Source organism: Pantherophis guttatus, chromosome 17 (genome assembly GCF_059756535.1).
Source record: "Pantherophis guttatus breed Tessera chromosome 17, ASM5975653v1, whole genome shotgun sequence".
Classification (NCBI taxonomy): Eukaryota; Metazoa; Chordata; class Lepidosauria; order Squamata; family Colubridae; genus Pantherophis; species Pantherophis guttatus.
Genome location: NC_142079.1, coordinates 6,404,552 through 6,426,135, shown reverse-complemented (window position 1 = coordinate 6,426,135; position 21,584 = coordinate 6,404,552). Strand labels below are relative to the sequence as shown.

The 21,584-nt window shown below is 48.1% G+C and overlaps 2 protein-coding genes across 3 annotated transcripts in view; one reads left to right on the top strand and one right to left on the bottom strand.

Moving 5' to 3' along the window:
• The first annotated feature begins 328 nt into the window (after positions 1-328).
• On the top strand, positions 329-14,886 carry HRK (harakiri, BCL2 interacting protein). Its single transcript, XM_087880194.1, has 2 exons — positions 329-685; positions 14,754-14,886. Exon 1 carries the CDS (start codon positions 329-331, stop codon positions 623-625), a length of 297 nt encoding a protein of 98 aa, XP_087736320.1. The 3' UTR covers positions 626-685; positions 14,754-14,886.
• RNFT2 (ring finger protein, transmembrane 2) overlaps positions 11,629-21,584 on the bottom strand; it is a 46,033-nt gene continuing 36,077 nt past the window's right edge. Inside the window, exon 11 of one of the 2 annotated variants that reach the window (XM_060683767.2) lies at positions 11,629-11,714. The gene's annotated coding sequence lies outside the window, so the exon portion shown is untranslated. Of the gene's footprint in view, positions 11,715-16,512; positions 16,633-21,584 lie in introns of those variants that run through there. The other variant, XM_087880193.1, reaches the window with a different exon arrangement.

Below are 21,584 nucleotides of genomic sequence, written 5' to 3'. Positions count from 1 at the left end.
AGGAGGGAAGGAAAGAGCTCCAAAAGAGAAAGAGGGCGAGAGAAGCGGGTTGGAGAGGTGGGGGAAAGGAAGGGCAAGAGGGAAGGGAAGAGTTAAGGCTCTCCGCCCGCCCGCCCGCCTCCCTCGCCGCCGTCTTGCGGCCGCCCCGTCGAGGCGGAGGATGATCTCAGCCAGCATGTGACGCCCGAGCGCGCCTCGCTCCGCGCCAGACTGACAGCCGCGGCAGGAGAAGGAGAAGGAGGAGGCGGCGGAGGCGATCGGCGCTGGGCTGGCCGGAGGGAGCAGCGGCGGCGGCTGGAGCAGCGTCGCGCCGTCGGCGGGCCCGGCCATGTGCCCTTGCGCCCTGCCCGGCCGCCCTCCGGCCGGCTGTTTGTGCAGCAGCCACGGCGGCGTTGGCGGCGGCGGAGGCGACGGAGGCGGCGGCGGCAGCAGCCCGGGCAGGGCGCGCGTCTCCGGAGCGCAGCTCACCGCGGCGCGCCTCCAGGCGATCGGCGATGAGCTGCAGGCGCGGACGGCGGCGCGGAGGGCGGCCAGGAGCCGCCGCGCCTCCGCCGGCACCGGCCTGGCCACTTCCCTGGCGTTGCTGGCCGCCCTGGCCTGGCTGAGCCGCAGGGGGCGCATGTAGGGCGGCCGGAGCGACGGCCCCTCGACGGGCGGCCGAGCGAGTCAGCGACCTCCGCGGCAGGTGAGCGGCCGGGCGGGCGGGCGCGGAGGAGGGGACGGACGGACGGACTGCCTGGCTGGGTGGGTGGGTGGGTGGGGGTGTGATTAGGGGGGCTCCGTGGCGGAGACACCGAGCAGAAAGGGCCTCGTTCGGAATCCCTAGTGCAAGGTCTCCTGCCTGAGCAGGGGGCGGGACTAGATGACCTCCGAGGGTCCCTTCCAACTCTGTTACTGAATGTGTTTGTGTGTGTGTGTGACGAGGTGGCTCCGTGGCTAAAACGCTCAGCTCGGTTCGGAATCCCTAGTGCAAGGTCTCCTGCCTGAGCAGGGGGGTGGACTAGATGACCTCCCAGGATCCCTTCCAACTCCGTTACTGAATGTGTGTGTGTGTGAGACGAGGTGGCTCCGTGGCTAAGACGCTGAGCTCGCCGAGCAGAAAGATCGTAGGTTTGAAACCCTAGTACGGGTCTCCTGCCTGAGCAGGGGGTTGGACTAGATGACCTCCGATGGTCCCTTCCGTTACTGTTACTGAATGTGTGTGGGTGACGAGGTGGCTCCGTGGCTAAGACACTGAACTCGGTTCGGAATCCCTAGTACAAGGTCTCTTGCCTGAGCAGGGGGTTGGACTAGATGACCTCCAAAGGTCCTTTCCGTTACTGTTACTGAATGTGTGTGTGTGAGACGAGGTGGCTCCATGGCTAAGACGCTAAGCTCGCCGAGCATAGGTTTGAATCCCTAGTACAAGGTCTCTTGCCTGAGCAGGGGGCTGGACTAGATGACCTCCGAGGGTCCCTTCCAACTCCGTTACTGAATGTGTGTGTGTGTGAGACGAGGTGGCTCCGTGGCTAAGGCTGAGCTCGCCGAGCAGAAAGATCATAGGTTTGAATCCCTAGTACAGGTCTCCTGCCTGAGCAGGAGGCTGGACTAGATGACCTCCAAAGGTCCCTTCCAACTCCATTACTGTTACTGAATGTGTGTGTGTGACAAGGTGGCTCCATGGCTAAGACACTGAGCTCGGTTTGGAATCCCTAATACAAGGTCTCTTGCCTGAGCAGGGGGCTTGCCTAGATGACCTCCAGGGTCCCTTCCATCTCTACTGTTACTGAATGTGCATGTGTGTGTGTCTCTCTCTCTACCTCGAGGTCCCGCACGGGGAAGTTTCTGGGTCCCTATTTCCCCCCCCCCCCCCGCCATCCTGTCCTGCAGGACTACAACTTCCGTCTTCCCCAGCCCTCTTGCCTTGGCTCTCCGAGGGAAGCAATCTTGGGTTGGGCCGGGTTTCTGGGCTATCCGGAGCACCTGGAGTTTGCAGCTCCAGAGTTCACCTTCGGGGCTCACCTTTCTCTGCCTCCCTCCCCTTACCTGTGAAATGGGGGAGTACCCAGGGCCAGCGGGAGGCTGACAGTTCAAGGATGCGCAGGGAAATACTTGGGAAACATCCTGCAGGCGATGTAGTGAGAATTCCCTCTCCAGCAATAGAACTCAACTAAACAACAGTGCCTGTCCGGTGGAACTCCTTGCCACAAGGTCCGGGGAATAGCTCTGGCTGTGTGGGGTGCTTGGAAAGCAAGGTGGATCAAACCCAAAGGAGCAGGGGGTTGGACTAGAAGACCTCCGAGGTCCCTTCCCACCGTTAGTCTGTTAGGGAGGTTGGTTGGTGCAAAGCTTTTCACAGCTTCCGGGGAGAATATTTGTGGCTCGGGGTTGAAATGAGGGCATCCTTGGTGCTCTCTGAGCTTGACAGACATTTCAATACCCAACTAGGTAACGTCATCAGTGCTCATGCTAGTTTCCAGTTAGTTTTCCAGCTCCCATCGAAACGGGCAGTGGGTCCATCCTGGGCTTCCCAGAGGCAGTTTTTTTTTTTTCCCCTGCAGTTCAGGGGAAAAAAAAAAAAATAGTAGCTGGAATACTAACCAAGTTGATTGGACCTGCAGGACACTTTTAATTTCCCAGCCCTCCAAATGTTGCAGCTCTTGAAAATCGCGTAGATTAAAAGCTTTGCCTCCCGGGCATCGGTTTCTTCCTAGCCAGCCAAGGTGGAAGGGAGAAATGGCACTCCAAGCTGGGCATTGAGACATACCTGTGAGATTCGCTCGTCCCGTCTCTGCTCGGGGCTAAAAAGTGGCATCTTTTAATCCGGAAGGGGGCTAATGGCCACTCCGAGAGATCGATCCACAGATCAGGAGGGGGGGGGAAAAAGAAGAGAGAAAACGATGGGAGTTTGAGGTCAGGAGTTGGGGTTTTGGCGTGCAGTTCTGAGCCAGGGACAGGTTCCAGCTGCCTCGGCTGGCACTGCCGGCCATGGATTCTGCAAAACCTCAATTGGCATGGTGGGCAGCCGAGGTGACGGGCAGTTTTTGGACGCGGAGTTTTCCTAGACAGGTGTGTCTTTTGCTAGCCAGCTTTAAGTTTCTCTCTGCTGTGGGCTAAAAAAAAACGGAGGAGGGCTTTTGCCTCCAGGTCAGAGCGCCGATTTTGACTGTAAAAGTTCCTTCTAGAAAGAATCTCTCGCAAAGCACCAGAGGGCAGGACAAGAAGTGACGGGTGGAAGCTCATTAAAGAGAGATTTAACCTAGAAGGAGAATATTTTCTGACAGCGAGAGCAATTAATCGACGGAACGGCTTGCCTTTTGTGGGTCACTGGAGGGTTTCAAAAAATAAATAAATTTATTTATTTATTGGTTCGATTTATGTGCCGCCCTTCTCCGGAGACTCAGGGCGGCTTACAATGCGTTAAGCAATAGCCTTCATACTTTTGTATATACCTGCTTAGTAGGGCTTTCGCCCCCCCCCCCCAGCAGTGTTCTTTTTTATACGAAGTCAGCTTATTGCCCCCACAATCTGGGTCCTCATTTTACCTACCTCGGAAGGATGGAAGGCTGAGTCAACCTTGAGCCTGGTGAGATTCGAACTTGCAGTAACTGCAGGCAGCTGGTGCTACTTTAACAGCACTTAGGAGCCTGGTTTAGCTCAGCAGACTAAAAGCATAGTGATTAACACCAGCTGTCTGCAATTACTGTAAGTTCAAATCTCACCAGGCTCAAGGTTGACTCAGTCTTCCATCCTTTCTAAGGTAGGTAAATTGAGGACCCAGTTTGTGGGGGCAATAAGCTGACTTTGTATAAATATACAAAAGTATGGAGGCTACTGCTAAACGCATTGTAAGCCGCCCTGAGTCTCCGGAGAAGGGCGGCATATAAATCAAATTAAAAAAACTTAGTCAATTGTGCCACCAAGGCTCTTGGACAATCATTTCACTGGAAGAGTGTGTAAGGCTCCTGCCTTCAGCAAGTGGGCTGGACTAGAAGACCTCCGAGGTCCCTTCCGACTTTAGGATTCTGTGTTTCTATGTATGGAGCTATAAAGCATTTCCCAAAATAGCCTGCAGGCTTTTCCGGTTGCTTCAAAACCTAGCAGAATATGCTAAAGTTGATGATTTTTAATCACAAGTAGCAGCTACAAAGGAAGTTTTAGAAATGGTGGCACCTCCATTTCTTGTAACAGTTTACGATTTGTGTGTACTTTGTGAGTGTAAAATAAAAAATAAAAAATAAAAAATAGGGTTCATAGAAATCATTCGGCTACCATCCATTGCAGGCTGAATTTTGGGCGGCCTCCAAACCAGTGTTTGCTTGAAGTTAGAATCCCACCAAGGCCTCCCCATCCCCATTGCAACTGGACGCTCCATCAATCCCAGTAAAACACCGTTTGTTAGCCGCCATGTGTGGCTTAAGTCACTATAGTCAAACCGCTTCAAAACCAAGCCAAAAACGCATCGTTCTGATGCTTTGCCACGTCCTGGTTTATTTTTCCTCAAATCAAAAACGAAATACCCTTTTGTAGGAGTAAATAGCTGGGGAGGGGGCCGGAGAGGGAAACACATCCTAAATTAAAATTAAAATCGGTGGCTGGTATGAACTTCCTTGGCATCACCCTTTTTCTCGATCCGAGGACTGAAAGAGGTGGAAACAAGGCATATAGCAGAATAACAGAGTCGGAAGGGACCTTGGAGGTCTTCTAGTCCAACCCCCTGCTTAGGCAGGAAACTCTACACCACTTCAGACAAATGGTTATCCAACATCTTCTTCAAAACTTCCAGTGTTGGAGCATTTACAACTTCTGAAGGTGATTTGTTCCACTGATTAATTGTTCTCACTGTCAGGAAATTTCTCCTTAGTTCTAAGTTGCTTCTCTCCTTGATGAGTTTCCACCCATTGCTTCTTGTCCTGCCCTCAGGTGCTTTGGAGAATAGCTTGACTCCCTCTTCTTTGGGGCAGCCCCTGAGATATTGGAAGACTGCTACCATGTCTCCCCTAGTCCTTCTTTTCATGAAAGTACATGCCCAGATCTAGACTAGGACTTCTAAGACAAAGTTTAACACTGGCAACACTTTCTTTTAGACTGTAGCTTTTTTGAGAGTTATGCATTCCGTCAATACTTATTTTACTCTTCTGATAGAAACCTGCCTTGGACAGGAAGAGAAAACGGGAAAACCTGATTACAGATATTATACCATTATCATCACTCATTATAAAATATCACCCATTATAAAAACAATGTGGAGATGCTAGAAAGAGTGCAGAGAAGAGCAACAAAGATGATTAGGGGACTGGAGGCTGAAACATATGAAAAACCGGTGCAGGAATTTGGGAATGTTGTTTAATCAAAAGAAGGACCAGGGGCGGCAGTATTCTAATATTTGAGGGGCTGCCCCAAAGAAGAGGGGGTTGACCTGTTCCCCAAAGCCCCTGAAGGCAGGACAAGAAGCAACGGGTGGAAACTAACCAAGGAGAGAAACAGCCTAGAACTAAGGAGGAATTTCCTGATAGTTAGAACAGTTAACCAGCGAAACAGCTTGCCTCCAGAAGTTGTGGCTGTTTCATTCCTGGAGGTTTTTAGCAAGAGACTGAACTGTGACTTGTCTGAAATGGTATAGGGCCGTAATGGCGAACCTATGACACGCGTGCCAGAAGTGGCACACAGGGCCCTCACTGTGGGCATGCACCCCCCGTCACCAGCTGCTCTTCCGGTTTCGGCACACACATGCATGCCGGCCAACTGGTCTTCATGCGTGCCGGAGCACCAGAAAACGGCCTGAAAACTGTCTGAAAAATGGCCCCAAAAACAGGCCGTTTTCCTGGCCATTTTCAGGCTGTTTTTTGGGCTGTTTTTAGGCCGTTTTTGGGCTGTTTTTAGGCCGTTTTTGGGCTGTTTTAGGCCGTTTTTGGGCTGTTTTTAGGCCGTTTTTGGGCTGTTTTCAGGCCGTTTTTGGGCTGTTTTTAGGCCGTTTTTGGGCTGTTTTCAGGCCGTTTTTTTGGGCTGTTTTTAGGCGGTTTTTTGGGCTGTTTTTAGGCCATTTTTGGGCTGTTTTTAGGCCATTTTTGGGCTGTTTTTAGGCCGTTTTTGGGCTGTTTTCAGGCCGTTTTTGGGCTGTTTTCAGGCCGTTTTTAGGCTGTTTTGGGGGCTGTTTTCAGGCCCCCAAATGCCCTGAAAACGGCCAAAAAATACCCTGAAAACAGCCCCAAAAAGACCTGAAAATGGCCCCCCAAACGGCCAAAAAACAGGCATGTGCATGCTGGCCAGCTTGTCTTTGAGTTTCCGACACACACGCACACAAACATACATGTACGCACATTCCGGCTTGGCCACTCGGTGCCAAAAAGGTTCGCCATCACTGGTATAGGGCTTCCTGCCTAAGCAGGGGGTTGGACTAGAAGACCTCCAAGGTCCCTTCCCACTTTCTGATTCTGTACTCCGAATCTCCTTCCCCTTTGAAGCTACAGAATTGCTAGCCAGCTTCTTTTCAACCGGGAGCCACAACTGACTCGAGGACTCACACACATTTCTCTTTATGGGTCACCAACCTGGGGCTGGACTGGGTTGAGAATGGGGCAAGGGACCCCAGCGGGGGAGAGCCCCAAAGCCAAAATAAAGATTCCCTCCTCCAATCTCAGCGATCGGATCGAAAGTCAGCGACCGCTGCAGCCTTCTGAGCCAGGAGAGCCGTCCGTTTCGATTTCTCAGCTTGGCTGTAGAAATACACATTGCGTACGTGAAGATCTCTGCCTGTGTCCTCTTTTCCTAAGTTGGGATTATCTTCACAGTAGGAGAAGAGTGTGGATTTTCTATTCACTTTAAGAGAGGCTTTTGGGAAGGTATGTGAGCTGGCCGCACGCCAACTATCTCCCACTCTGCTTTCTCATATCTTCCATTTCAAAGAAGCGGAGTGGCCAGACGGAGAAAATTCCCCAATTCTTAACGCGGGCAGCTCCGTTGGGAGTAAGCAAGTAAGGAGCCTTGGTAGCACAGTGGTTTAATGCACCCTGTTATTAACACAGCTGCCTGCAATTTCTGCAGGTTCGAATCTCGCCAAGGCTCAAGGTTGACTCAGCCTTCCATCCTTTCTAAGGTAGGTTAAATGAGGACCCAGTTTGTGGGGGCAATAAGGTGACTTTGTATAAATATACAAAAGGATGAAGGCTATTGCTTAACGCATTGTAAGCCGCCCTGAGTCTCCGGAGAAGGGCGGCATATAAATCAAATTAATATATATATATATATCAGATTGAGGGATTACGGGCCATGGAGACTTGCTCGACTCTTAGGAAACGCACATTTTCTCCGTGAGGAACGGTTCCTCGCCTGATCCTCCCACCTTGGTCTTTCCGAGGGTGGCCCCCATCCGCTTGTAACTGACTCCCATCCACCTGGCCGCTGCTCATCCTCTTCTTCTCTTCCCTTCCACCTTTCTCAGAATCAGAGCCTTCTCCATCAAGATGGGATGGACTCGGGTACGGTGGCGATGGGAACACCGTTCATCCTCAGCCACAGAACCGGTACAGCAAACTCGCATCTCGGGGATTTGAGTATTTTCTGCCCAATTCCAGCAAGGTGATTGCAGGAAGCAGCGAAGAAAAAGGGGGGAATTTGATCCAGGGGCCATATATTTGATCCCAAAGCTGCAGGGCAGCCCATCCTTTGAAAGTGACTGATGGGCCTCGTTCCCTCCAGATTGCAGCGAAAGCCAGTTTAGGACCCTCTGATATGGCTGCTTCTAAGAGTATCACGGACGACCAAGAAAACAAATCAATGGATCACTGATGAAACGAAACCAAAGTTGTTACCTTAAAGCATAAATGACCATGCTCCAATTATTCTACTTCGGACACATCATGGGAATACTTAGCAACATCAGGCTTCCTCCTCCTCCACTCCACAAACCTCACTCCCTTCTAGCACTGATAATGTTACCTAGTTGGGTAATGAAATGCCTGCAAGAAAACAACCAAGTTCAGAGAGCACCAAGGACCCCACAGTCCTTCCTCCTCCTCCTCCTCCTCCTCCTCTCTGCAAAACACTCCCTTCTAGCACTGATAATGTTACCTAGTTGGGTAATGAAATGCCTGCAAGAAAACCACCAAGCACAGAGAGCACCAAGGACCCCACAGTCGTCTTCCTCCTCCTCTTCACAAACTCCACTCCTTCTAGCACTGATGATGTTACCTAGTTGGGTAATGAAATGTCTGCAAGAAAACGAGGCCAGAGCAGAAGAGAGAATAGAATTAGAATTAGAATTAGAATTAGAATTAGAATTAGAATTAGAATTAGAATTAGGACAGGACAGGACAGGACAGAACAGAAGTTTGCCAACTGCCGAAATTTTTAATCACTTGATTTGTGAGGCTTCTGTGACAGTCATAAGGACAAAAACTGGTTGTAAGTCTTTTTTTTTCAGTGCCATCGCAACTTTGAACAATCGCTAAACATACGGTCGTAACACGAGGTCTAGCTGCATTACCCAAAGCAAAAAAATGGATTTCGTCTACTAGACCTTGCCTACAGCGTGTTGTTCAGTAGTTTTATTTAATGATGGAGGTTTTGCAAACCACAGCTTCTGTGCAATCCCAGCCACGTAAATCATTATCAGCTACATTCGTATTTCTTCTTGAAGCTCAGGATGGCATGTGCAGTCCTTCTGCCTCCGGTTTGATAGCCAGGAAAGACCGTTTAGAGTAGGTTAGGCTGAGACTGATGGGACTCCGGTTATCCAGGCAGCTTTTGTGGATTTGAACTGGGGCCCGCTCTCCTTCACGTCCTTTCGATAGATCCTGCTTTTCCCTTCCACGGTTCCTGTTGGGATTTGTTTCGTGTTCGAAGGCTTCCTTGCCTTCTGTGGTTAGACAACGTCTCTCCCGATGCCCATTCCTTCCCCATTCCCTGGGGGAAAGGATATTGCAAAATCTCCATTCCCACCCCTACTCCTAGGGGAAGGATACTGCAAAATCCCCATTCCCTCCCCACTCGGGGGCCAGCCAGAGGTTGCATTTGCCGGTTCTCCGAACTACTCAAAATTTCTGCTACCGGTTCTCCAGAACCTGCTGGATTTCACCCCTGCCTCCAGGGTTGTAGCGCTTGTGTTGCAGCCTGAGGCTGCATCGTTGTCGTGAACAGGGCCCACCGTGGCCTCCTCTTGAGCTGAGCCCAATATCAGATCCATTCTCAACACTGTTGAATTTTTTCTTAGCGGTGAGCGCAGCCATTCACCCACCGGATTCTGCTTCTAGGAGGCCTCTTGACGGTGCAATATTTCCTAGCCTAGTTTTGTCGGTTTCCAGGTAACCTTTGAAAACTATTATATATATATATATATATTTAATTTTAGCAAACGAATCAGAGAGCTGGCCAGATGAAAAAAGTCTGAACTTCCTTTGGCTTCCTTCGCCAGGGAGATAAAAGCCACCCAGTCCTCCTTTGGTGAAGTTCCAAGGCTGCGGTGCAGATGCAAATTTAACTGGATGACAAGATAATTAACCAGACGAGCCGTAAAACCCCAATCCTGCCCATCCCACCTCACCATCTGTCTTGATTTATATTGTTTCTTCCATCCCCGGCGTCATCACTTCCTTGCCATCCATCTCCCGTCTTGTTTAATTTTGGAAGCGCCACAGCGCCCGCCCGTATCGGTTTCTAGGTCACAACTCAAAAGCAGGAAGGTTGGAAGGAGGTTTTGGGGAGGGGGGTTGCTGGGCTGTGTGTGGTCCCTCTTCTATGCGCTTCAGCAAGGGTCAGGGGTCTGCATTCGGAAGGGGAAAGGTGACCTGCACTCCCTTAAAGCAAGCTGGGGGTGGGAGGCGGGGGGGGGGAAGCCCAGGAAAGGATGCTCGATTTGAGCAGGTGGGAAGGGACCCTCGGATTTATTTATTTTTTTAAATTTGATTTATATGCCGCCCTTCTCCGGAGACTCAGGGCGGCTTACAATGCGTTAAGCAATAGCCTTCATCCTTTTGTATATTTATACAAAGTCAGCTCATTGCCCCCACAACTGGGTCCTCAATTTACCTACCGTAGAAAGGATGGAAGGCTGAGTCAACCTTGAGCCTTGGCGAGATTCGAACCTGCAGTAACTGCAGGCAGCTGGTCTTAATAACCAGCTTAATAACAGGGTGCTTTAGACCACTGTACTACCAAGGCTCTTTTTGCATGGGCCATGCACCGAAGTGAGATTCTCCCTTTTGGATCACTTGTTAACGAATTAAGATTTATTTGCATCCCGCCCTTTTATTATTTTTACGAATAACTCAAGGGGGCAAACGTATCCGACACACTTTCCTCTTTTCATGCCGAAGGCAGGACTAGAACCCATGGTCTCCTGGTGATTGGGTCAAAGTCACACAGCTTGCTTTTGTGCCTACGACGGGACTAGAACTCACTGTTTCCTGGTGATTAGCCCAAAGTCACCCAGTCAGCTTTCTTACCTAAGGCTGAACTAGAACTCACAATCTCCTGGGGATTGACACAAAGTCATCCAGGCAGCTTTCATGGCTAAGGTGGGACTAGAACTCACCATCACCTGGTGACTGGCCAAAAGTCACCCAGCTGGCTTTCATGGCTAAAGTGGGACTAGAACTCTCTGTCTCCCGATGATTGGCCCAAAGTCACCCAGCTAGCTTCCATGCCTAAGGCGCGACTAGAACTCTCTGTCTCTTGGTGACTTGGCCCAAAATCACCCGGCCAGCTTTTGTGCGTTTGGCAGTACTAGGACTCACAATCTCCTGCTTTAACCGCTAAACCAAACTTCTACCTTCCTTCTAAGAGCTCAGGGGATCTTATCTGAAGGGTCTCCAGATTATCTCCACAACATCATCCCTACAAATGAGTTGGGTTGAGGAAACTCCAAATCACTTCATCCCTTTCCATGCTTTCCATCCCTTTCCATTCCACGTTGTCCAATCTCTTCTTAAAAACTTTCAGTGTTGGACAGTGGTGGGATTCAAGTAATTTAACAACCGGTTCTCTGCCCTAATGATTTCTTCCAACAACCAGTTTGCCAAACTGCTCAGAAAGTTAACAACCGGTTCTCCCGAAGTGCTGTGAACTGGTTGAATCCCACCACTGGTGTTGGCGCATTCACAACTTCTGGAGGCAAGGAGTTCCACTGGTTAATTGTTCTCACAGTCAGGAAATTTCTCCTTAGTTCTAGGTTGCTTCTCTCCTCAATTAGTTTCCACCCGTTGTTTCTTGTCCTGCCTTCAGATGTTTTGGAGAAGAGCTAATTTTACTCTGCTACGTCCACAATGCGGAAATTTCTATTTTAAACCGGGATGAGAATTTCTCAAGTTTGGAGACTGAAGTTTCCTCTAAAGCAGGAATCTCCAAACTTGGTAACTTTTAAAGTCTTGTGGATTTTTCAACTCTCAGAATTTCCCAGCCAGCATGTTTTAAGAGCTGTGGACTTCAACTCCCAGAATCCCTCACGCTGGCTGGGGAATTCTGGGAGTTGGAAGCCCCACCCATCTTAAAAAGTTGCCAAGTTCCATTTATAGATTTCCAAATAAGTGGCGGGGTTTTAAAATGCCTTTTCCTTATTTATTTATTAATCGTATTTATATGGCTGCCCCCTCTGGGCAACGCACAACAATAAACAAACACTTGCAAGTCTTCAAAAGCGTCAGAACAGCTGCACACGTCTGTGTCGTCTTGAAGTAACAGTAATGGTGTGGGAAGGGACCTTGGAGGTCATCTAGTCTACTCCTGCTCATGCAGGAGACCTATCCATAACATAACATTAACATTAACATAACATAACATTTTTTAAAAACATTTTTAACTGGTTTGTCATTTTAAATTGGGGCCAAATTAATATATATCCTTTTAATTGTTTTTAATGTTTGTATTGTATGTTTTTAGCTGGCTGTACACCGCCCTGAGTCCCTCGGGAGAAGGTGCGGTATATAAATTCGAAATAAAAATAAAATAAATAAAATACGAGGGATTCGAACCGCCAACCTTTCTGATCGGCAAGCTCAGCGTCTTAGCCACTGAGCCACTTAGGGAGCCGTCGTCTTTTACTGTTTTTTTTTTTGAAGGCCTGCTGTCCCTCTCTGCTGGATCTTTTTTTTAAAGATTTCTCGCTCGGTCACCTAGAAAAGCTAAGTGATTTTCCCCGTCTCTGGATTTGCATCTCGAGCCGCCGGTTTCAAATGAGAGCAAAAACACTCCACGGATTGCAGCTGTTAACTACACAATCTGACATCACCTTGCAAAGGGCCCCAGCTAGGCTGCAGCCGGTGCCAACCTGGCATACCGCACCCGTCGTATCTTGCTCCATCAGCCTAGAAGCGGCGCAGCGTGTTAAATTAAAACCCTGCCTCTCTCTGCCAGAGCCATCCCGGCTTGCTCTCTGGCGATGGGTCTTGCCAAGCTCTTCCCCTGCCATCAGCTGCTGGGCGAACAGAGGGGGCTGGTCTGTCAAAATGTGGAGCGGAGTTAATTATCTGCATTCAAAAATTGGCCCTAGGCGGCTTCTGGAACCAACTCCCTGCCGGGTAGCGCCGAAATCCAAGGAAGGGGATTGAGGGGGTTGTTGAGGCCGTTCGATGGATGGAAACCAGTGGTGAAATCCAAATTTGTTTACTACCGGTTCTGTGGGCGTGGCTTGGTGGGCGTGGCAGGGGAAGGATACTGCAAAATCCCCATTCCCACCCCACTCCAGGGGAAGGATCAGGGGTGAAATCCAGCAGGTTCTGACAGGTTCTGGAGAACCGGTAGCGGAAATTTTGAGCGGTTCAGAAAACCGGTAGCGGAAATTTTGAGCGGTTCAGAGAACCGGTAGCGGAAATTTTGAGTAGTTCAGAGAACCGGCAAATACCACGTCTGGCTGGCCCCAGAGTGGGGTGGGAATGGAGATTTTGCAATATCCTTCCCCTAAGAGCGGGGAGGGAATGGGGATTTTACCGTATCCTTCCCCCAGGAGTGGGGAGGGAATGGGGATTTTACAGTATCCTTCCCCAGGAGTGAGGTGGGAATGGAGATTTTGCAGTATCCTTCCCCTGGAGTGGGGTGGGAATGGAGATTTTGCAGTATCCTTCCCCTGCCACGCCCACCAAGCCACGCCCACAGAACCGGTAGTAAACAAATTTGGATTTCACCACTGGGAAGGATACTGCAAAATCTCCATTCCCACCCCACTCCAGGGGAAGGATACTGCAAAATCCCCATTCCCAGCCTACTCTGCGGCCAGCCAGAGGTGGTATTTGCTTGTTCTCCGAACTACTCAAAATTTCCGCTACCGGTTCTCCGGAACCTGCTGGATTTCACTCCGATGTAAACTAATCAAGGAGGGGATCCATCCTAGAACTAAGGAGAAACGTTATCGACGGTGAAAACCACGGATCGGTGGAACGGTGCACTCTTGAGTTTGGTGGTTTTCTTGCCTCCAGAAGTTGTGGATGCTCCATCGCTGGAGGTTTTGTAAGAAGAGATTGGACGGCCATTTTGTCTGGAATGGCATAGGACCGCGATGGCGAAGCTATGGCACGCGTGCCAGAGGTGGCAAGAAGCGCCCTCTCTGTGGGCACGCGAGCCGTCACCCCAGTTCCGCTCCGCTGCGCATACACGCGTGCCTCCTGCCGGCCAACTGGTCTTCGGGTCTCTGCCGTGCATTTGGTGGGTTGGGGGGCTCGGGGGGGAGGTGCCAGGCACACGCACGCATACACGCCAGGGTGCATGTGCATTTTGGGGGTTCGTGCACGCGTATTCGGGCACTCGGTCCGGAAAAGGTTAGCCATCCCTGGTATAGGATCTCCTCTAAGGTCCTTATTCTATGTTTTATGTTCTAACGTCCAAGCTTTGCAAGATCCTCAATTGCTTAGGGCTCTCGGTCTTCCTTTGAGTTGCGTTTGGGCTCAATGATACTATCGGGTCTCCTGCTTGAGCAGTATAGCGGTCCCCAACTTTTACGGCTTGGCGGCCCAGTGAGGGAGGCGGGGAGAGGGGAACCAGCCTGCCACTTATGCAAGTTGAGTTGTGCACCTGGGCCCCCGTGCTAGCGTGTCACTCATGCAGCCCGGTTCAAAACAGACCATGGCTCGATAGTGGGCTGTGGCCCTGAAATTGGGGACCCCTGGGCTAAGAAGACTTCCAAGGTCCCCTCCACCTCTGGTATTCTGTTATTCTGCCACAACCTCCACTCAATGTAATCTCTTTTCTCTTCCCTTCCTTTCCTTTTCTCTCTTCTCTTCTTTTCTCTTCCCCTCCTCTTCTCTCTTTTCTTCCCTCCTTCTCTTCTCCTTTTCTTCTCTTCCCTTCTCTTCCCTTCTTCTCTTCTCTTCCCCTCTTCTTCCCTTCCCTTCCCCTCCTCTCCTTTTCTTCCTTTCCCCTCTTCTTCTCTTCTCCTTCTCTTCTCTTCCCCTCCTCCTCTCCTCTTTTCTTCCCTTCCCCTCTTCTTCTCTTTTCCTCCTCTTCTTTCTTCTTCCTCTTCTTCCTCTTCTCTTCTCTTCCCCTTCCCTTCTCTTCTTCTCTCTTCTCTTCCCCTCTTCTCTCTTCCCTTCCCCTCTTCTCTTCTCTTCCCCTCCTCTTCTCTCTTCTCTTCCCTTCCCCTCCTCCTCTTCCCTTCTCTCTTCTCTTCCCTTCCCTTCTTCTTTTCTCCTCCTCTTCTCTTCTCTTCCCTTCCCCTCCTCTTCTCTCCTCTTCTCTTCCCTTCCCCTCCTCTTCTCTCTTCTCTTCCCCTTTCTCTCTTCTTCTCTTTTCTTCTTCCTTCCTTTCCCTTCCTTCTCTTTCTCTCTCTTTCTCTCTTTTTTAAAACTCAGGCTGAAGGAAGATCTGGGCACTTGGGAGTGGTCCCATTCCGGTCGATTGCAGGCCTTCGAAGAGCCACCGAGGCGAATGTTAAGCAGCCGAGAAATCGGGAAGAAGGCGCATGGAAAGCGACGCCGGGGAGAGTGTCCCAGTGGCCAAGCCAGATCCGTGTGTGTGTGTGAGTGAGCACGCTTTTGTACAGAAGACGACGGAGACGGAGAAGACGGAGAAGGCGACCGAGGCAGAAGGCCACTCCACAACCACCATTGCGCACGCGTGTGCGTGGTGTGCTTGTATCTTGTGTACAGCGGAAGCCCAAGTGGCACGGGAGTCGCTGGGTTTGGGGGTGGGGGATGGGGGAGCCATTCCTTGCAGTAGCTTCAGCTGCACGGCGGGGTTTGCCCACCTCGGTCATCGAGTGGGGATCCTCCTGGGATTGGTCTCCATGGGAGCCACTCAACCCCTTCCTGCCTGGCACCTGCCAATCACGGGGTCAGGGTTTTCGCAGCCTTGCAGAGAGGCAGCCTAGGGGCGGGGGGTGTATTATATCTCTCTCTACATAGGGGTGGGGTGGGGTGTATATGTATATAGGTCTCTCTCTTGTCCGAAGGGCCAAATCCGGACCCTTGCGATCTCTTTCGCTATTTTGATTCGGAGAGCTGAGCAGGGCTGTCTCCGTGGTGCTATTCTGGCTCTTTGAAACCAAACCAAACCAGGTTTTCTACATTGTCCTAACCACCTTCTTAGCATCTTAGCTACTGAAGGGGGTGGGTGGGCACGTAGGGAGGGGGTTTTCTCTGGGCAGTTCAGTCCTGCCTGCCTAGGAGATGTCGCCTTTGCACAAACGCAGGCATTGGACGAGGCCGCGAAGACCTTAATCTCCCAATAGAGGTAGTGCTCGACTTACAACCATTGGCTTCGTGACAACAGTGGTTTATGACCGGTTTTCCACACTTTAGGACCGTTCCAGCATTCCCAAGTTGGGCACTTGGCAACTGGCATTATTTATTATTTTTATTTTATTTTATTAAATTTCTATACCGCCCTTCTCCCGAAGGACTCAGGGCGGTGAATAGCCAAAAGATAAAACACAGAGATACAAAATTTAAAACAGATTAAAACAGATTAAACAATTTGGCTAAATTTTAAAAATATCCCATAATTAAACAAATTAAAATTAGTGTTTAAAATTTAAATTTTAAAAGGGAGAAGATTTAGGCCAGGCTAGCTTGATGAAATGTACTTAGGACGGTTGCACTTGTCCGAGGGGTGGTGTGATCACCATTTGTAAACCTTCCAAGAAGCAAATTCGGGGGAGGGAAGACGGATTCATTTAACGACCACATGATTCACTTAACAACTGCATCGATTTGCTTAATAATTGAGGCCACAGGAAGGCCGGCAAAGCTCACCTAACAACCGCCTTGCTTAGCGATGGGAAAATTTGGGCTCAGGTTGTGGCCGTAAGCCGAGGACTAGCTGTAACAGGTGGTCCTTTGACTTGCAGCAATTCACTTAGTGACCGTTCAAAGTTACAACGGCGTGGAGAAAAAGTGGGTTGTGACCGTTTTCACACTTACGACCGTTGCAGCAGCCACCCCCCCCCATGGTCAGGTGATCCAAATTCAGCCGCTTTGGCAACTGCTTCCTATTTTATGACAGGGATCGCGCCTTCTGACGTGCAAAGTCAACGGGGGAAGCCAGATTCGCTTCCGAACCGTGTGACCCATTTAACAAAGGCAGCAATTCGCTTTAACAAAAGTGGCAAGAAAAAGGTCGTAAAACGGGGCAAAACTCACAAAGTCCTCCGACATAAATTCTGGGCTCAATTGTGGTTGTAAGTCGAGTACCTTACCTGTCTTCAAAATCAGACCAGAATAGGTTTTAGCACTAAAAAAATAAAATAAAACAATATTAGTGCTCTAAAGGGCTTCCTATTCAAACTTGACTGTAGATGAACAGGGAGACCGAGCCAATAATGTTGATTTCTAGAAAACCTGGGCTATCCAGATAGAAATTGGCTACCAAGAATAATATAACATGCTGGTCTTCAATTGTGCCTCCCTCTCCCTGTTTTGCTTGGATTTTGCAACACTAGAGGAACAAATATTTGCTGATAATTGCAAAAACATCCTTTTCAGCTTCAAATCTGTAGATAGTCAAAGGGCGGGGTGGGGGTGGAGAGCTTTTCCTCCGTTTCGATGCATGGGGAAGATTACGCTGGAACTTGTAACTGTAGACATAACGGTGTCCTTTCTTTCACGTTCCATTAACGCAAAGCTGAAAAGGGGAACCCCCTTAAGGGGTTGAATGTACCTCTGCCTCGGCCCCCATTGCTGTGTGAGTTGGATCCTCATTCGTGATGAACAGAACTCTTTTTTAGCATGCGAAGAACGCCTAGAGATCATGTAGTCCACCCCCCCTACCCTTCTTCAAATGAGACCTACAGTGCAAAATACAACTCCAGTTTCACCAATAAATTTCGGTCAGCCTCAGCTGAAAGCCCTCCCCCTCACGATGAGAAAAATTGCTTTCTTCTATTTGAATTCCTGGCACGGGGAGGATTTTTCGTTCCCTCGTGCTGAGTCAAAATCCACTTCCTTGCAACGCTTCCACCCTTAAACCCAATCTTATGTTACAGATTCATTTGTCTCAAGCCTCTGCATCAGTTAAGGAGGCTGGTGACGCTTAAAATCCGAAGGTTTTTTTTTTTTTAGTTTTAACAAAAGAGAAAAGAAAGGGGGGGGAAATCTATTATTGCATTGAATGTACCTAAGAAACCTTCTGCAGCAGATGGGACTCCTAAGATAGCTTCTAAAATCCACCTTAACTCTGAGGAACATTCCCCCAGGGTGCTACAGCCCTACATTTTAAAGATCTCTTCTCTAAAAAAAAAAAAAAAGACCCAGAAATCAGGAGGTGTTCCTTTTGTCCATGAAAGTTGCAGGGTACGACATAAATTTTTAAAAAGACATAAATTTCGCCAGCCTTAGAGGGAGAGGCCTTTCACACAACCTCAAAAAAATAAATAAATCGAGGGCCAAGATTCCCGTTTCTTTCTTCCTCACACAGTAAAAACATCCCTTCGATGATTCCAAAGAGTACAGAATTGCAAAACTCTTAAATACGAAAACCAAATGCATGGAAACGCCCATCCGAAATTAATTTATCTGGAAACATCATCCATACCTTGCAATGTATAACACTGACAGAATTGGAAGGGGTCTTGGAGGTCATTTAGTCCAACCCTCTGCTCACTCAAGAAATCTGTATTACGGATTCGAACTGCCGACTTTTCTGATCGACAAGCAAAGCGTCTTAGCCACTGAGCCACCTAGCCAGGCAGTCCTTCCATCCCCTAACTAAGAGCCAGTTAACCAGCTTAGATAGGCGCACAATTTGTCTGGCAATTCTAACTCGGCCTTCCGTGTTCGTTCATTCGATTTGTTTGAACTTCATCAAACTAAATTTACAGCACGGGCAACGCCCTCACCTGTTTGACTCTCTGACCCCCACCTGGGCTTCCTCAAATCCTCTCTTCCGTTTTTGGAATCTCTGATTAAAAACCCTCTGACCGGTTTTACGGGACAGGTTTTGGTGGGTGGAGCAGAAGACAAGTTTTGAGAAAATGCTTGAGGTTCTAAAATCCCATTTCCACCATAGATAAATTGGTTTCACCAGGTAATCGAGAGGTGTGTTTCTACCAGGCTATTTCATTAACGTGGGGTCGTTGGTGCCCTCTGAGCTTGGTTGGGGTTTTTTTGCAGACGTTTCATTACCCAAGTAGATAACATCATCAGTACAAGTAGGGAGTAGGGTTTGCTTTCATTTGTATCTACCAGTGAATAGATAAACTTTTATCTATATATATAAGTTTATCTACTCACCAGTAGATAAAAATGAAAGCAAACCCTACTCCCTACTTGTTTTGGTGTATTCGGGTCTTTTCCCGTGTAAGATTGAGAGTATCTTGGCGATGTTTCGACCAGGTCCCACTCGTCAACTTCAGGCTGGTGTCTTCGGCTTCGTGCTTTCAGCTTTCCTCGCACAAGCACGAAGCCGAAGACACCAGCCTAAAGATGAACAGTGAGACCTCGTCGAAACGTCGCCAAAATACTCTCAATCTTACACGGGAAAAGACCCGAATACACCAAAACCTGCAAACCTCTACCCGTGAAATTCTATGGAAACATATATATTTTCTTACTTTTTTGTAGGTTTTATGTGTTTTTCTTTTAGCCAGGTTTTTCCTACGTAACCAAGATTTTTCTACTGTAGAAAAATCTTGGTTACGTAGAAAAAACCTGGCTAAAAGAAAAACATATATATATATCAGGGTAGATTTGATTTAAATCGAGTTGATTTAAATCACAATTTAAATCATGATTTAAATCACTAGTAAAAAGGCTTGATTTAAATCAACTCGATTTAAATCATAATTTTGAAAGAGCAACTGTCATCTCTGCTACTCCTTTGACCCACTGTTGACTCACCGATAGTCCCAGTGTTGCAGAATATACAGCCTCGTGCTACATAACTAAGCTCCATTTCATGCTGAATCAACTCAATTATTTATGTATCTTAAATAGAAAACTATCTTACGATAGATTTTTACCACAAAAGTTTTTTATTAAAATAAATTTGATAAAAATCAAAAAAATCCGATTTAAATAAAAAAAATCTGATTTTTTTGATTTTTTTAAAAAAATCATTGATTTTTATCCACCCTGGATACATACATACACCCATACACCCATACATACATACATACATACATACATATATATTCTTCTTTTTGTGCCATATCTGTCATCGGACGTTGGCAATCCTATATAAACTCACTAATTTATCTACTCACCGGTAGATAAAAATGAAAACAAATTCTCTCTATATAATGATGTTACCTGGTTTGGGTAATGAAACGTCTTCAAGAAAACCACCAAGCTCAGAGAGTTTCAAAGACCGCATAGTCTGCCCTCCTCCTACTCTCCACAAACCCCACTTCCTTCTACCATTGATGATATTACCTAGTTGGGTAATAAAACATCTACAAGAAAACCACCAAGCTCAGAGAGCACCAAGGACCCCACAGCTCAACCCTGAGCTACAAATATTCTCTTCTATCGGTATTTCCTTAATGCGAAATAAGGTCATTCCACATTAATATTCATTCCAATTCTATTTTCAATGCCGTGACGTGAGGATGGCTTTCTCTCTAAGTTAAAAGTTAGCTGGAATACATGCCGAACAAGTGAGATCTAAATATGCAGGCAATTGGGAGTTAATTTTCGGCTGCAAGAAGCTATGGGTGAATTTTTTTCCAAAATTCCTTTAACCTAGAAATGGTTTCTACACTAGAGATAAGAAATGGCAGAATTGATAATGGCTACCAAAAAAAAAACAACAACACCCCAACCTGAGATTTAAAAAAGCAGCTGTAAGATCTTTCCAAGATGTGAAACACTAAACCAAGTTTAGAATCCCCTTCAAAACCTCATTGAGGTATATATTGCAGATGAGACGGATCCGGTTTTTTTGAAATTTCACCTGCGCTTCGAAAGGGCTCTTTCTCACCCTTTTGTAAAAGAAATTTCCTATGCTGGAGACTTTGTACATATTTATATTGACTTTATTAAAAAAAAAAAAGGAATAAGAAGAAGTATTCCAGTTGTTGATCTTTGATTCTGTGTCATTCATTCTTCAGAATATTTAGTTTCTCGCATGGCAGCAGTGGCAAACAATGTTTTGTGTACAAAGATGGAATTTGTACAAGTGAAACCTTTGTGGTAGGGAATTGGAAGCCCTGTGCCTGTATTTCTATGAAATTAGAGGTCAGTCCATACTAAATTCATTCAGTAGTAAAGGTAAAGGTTCCCCTCACACATCTGTGCTAGTCGTTCCTGACTCTAGGGGGCGGTGCTCATCTCCGTTTCAAAGCCAAAGAGCCAGCGCTGTCTGAAGACGTCTCCGTGGTCATGTGGCCGGCATGACTCAACGCCAAAGGCGCACAGAACGCTGTTACCTTCCCACCAAAGGTTGTCCCTGTTTTTCTACTTGCATTTTTTACCTGCTTTCGAACTGCTAGGTTGGCAGAAGCTGGGACAAGTAACGGGAGCTCACCCCGTTACGCGGCACTAGGGATTCGAACCGCTGAACTGCCGACCTTTCGATCGACAAGCTCAGCATCTTTAGCCACTGAGCCACCGCGTCCCTAAAAATTCATTCATTTACACACAGACTAAACCAGCTCTTGATATCAATCTTGCAAGCTAAACTGGGTGAATCATAACAACTTTGGTGGTCATTGTTATCAACATCATCATCGTGGCAGCAGAAATACAACTAGCCCTCAACTTACAACCATTCATTTAGTGACCGTCTTGAAGGTACAACAGCGCTGAAAAAATGGACTTGCGAGCAGTCTTCGCACTTACAACCGTTGCGTTAATCCCCATAATCATGTGATGAACGGGGTAATAATCATGTCATTGATGAACTGGATAAGTCTAGTTTAATGAAAAGGACTAGGCGAAGGGGTGACATGATAGCAGGGGTGAAATCCAGCAGGTTCTGGAGAACCTGTAGCGGAAAATTTCAATAGTTCGGAGAACCAGCAAATACCACCTCTGGCTGGCCCCAGAGTGGGGTGGGAATGGAGATTTTGCAATATCCTTCCCCCAGGAGTGGGGAGGGAATGGGGATTTTGCAGTATCCTTCCCATGCCACACCCACCAAGCCACGCCCACCAAGCCACACTACGCCCACCGAGCCATGCCCACAGAACCAGTAGTAAAAAAATTTGGATCTCACCACTGCATGATAGCACCGTTCCAATATCCAAT

What these genes read in the sequence shown, in the direction of transcription:
- HRK (XM_087880194.1), top strand. Translation starts at nt 329, where the DNA reads ATGTGCCCTTGCGCCCTGCCCGGCCGCCCTCCGGCCGGCTGTTTGTGC.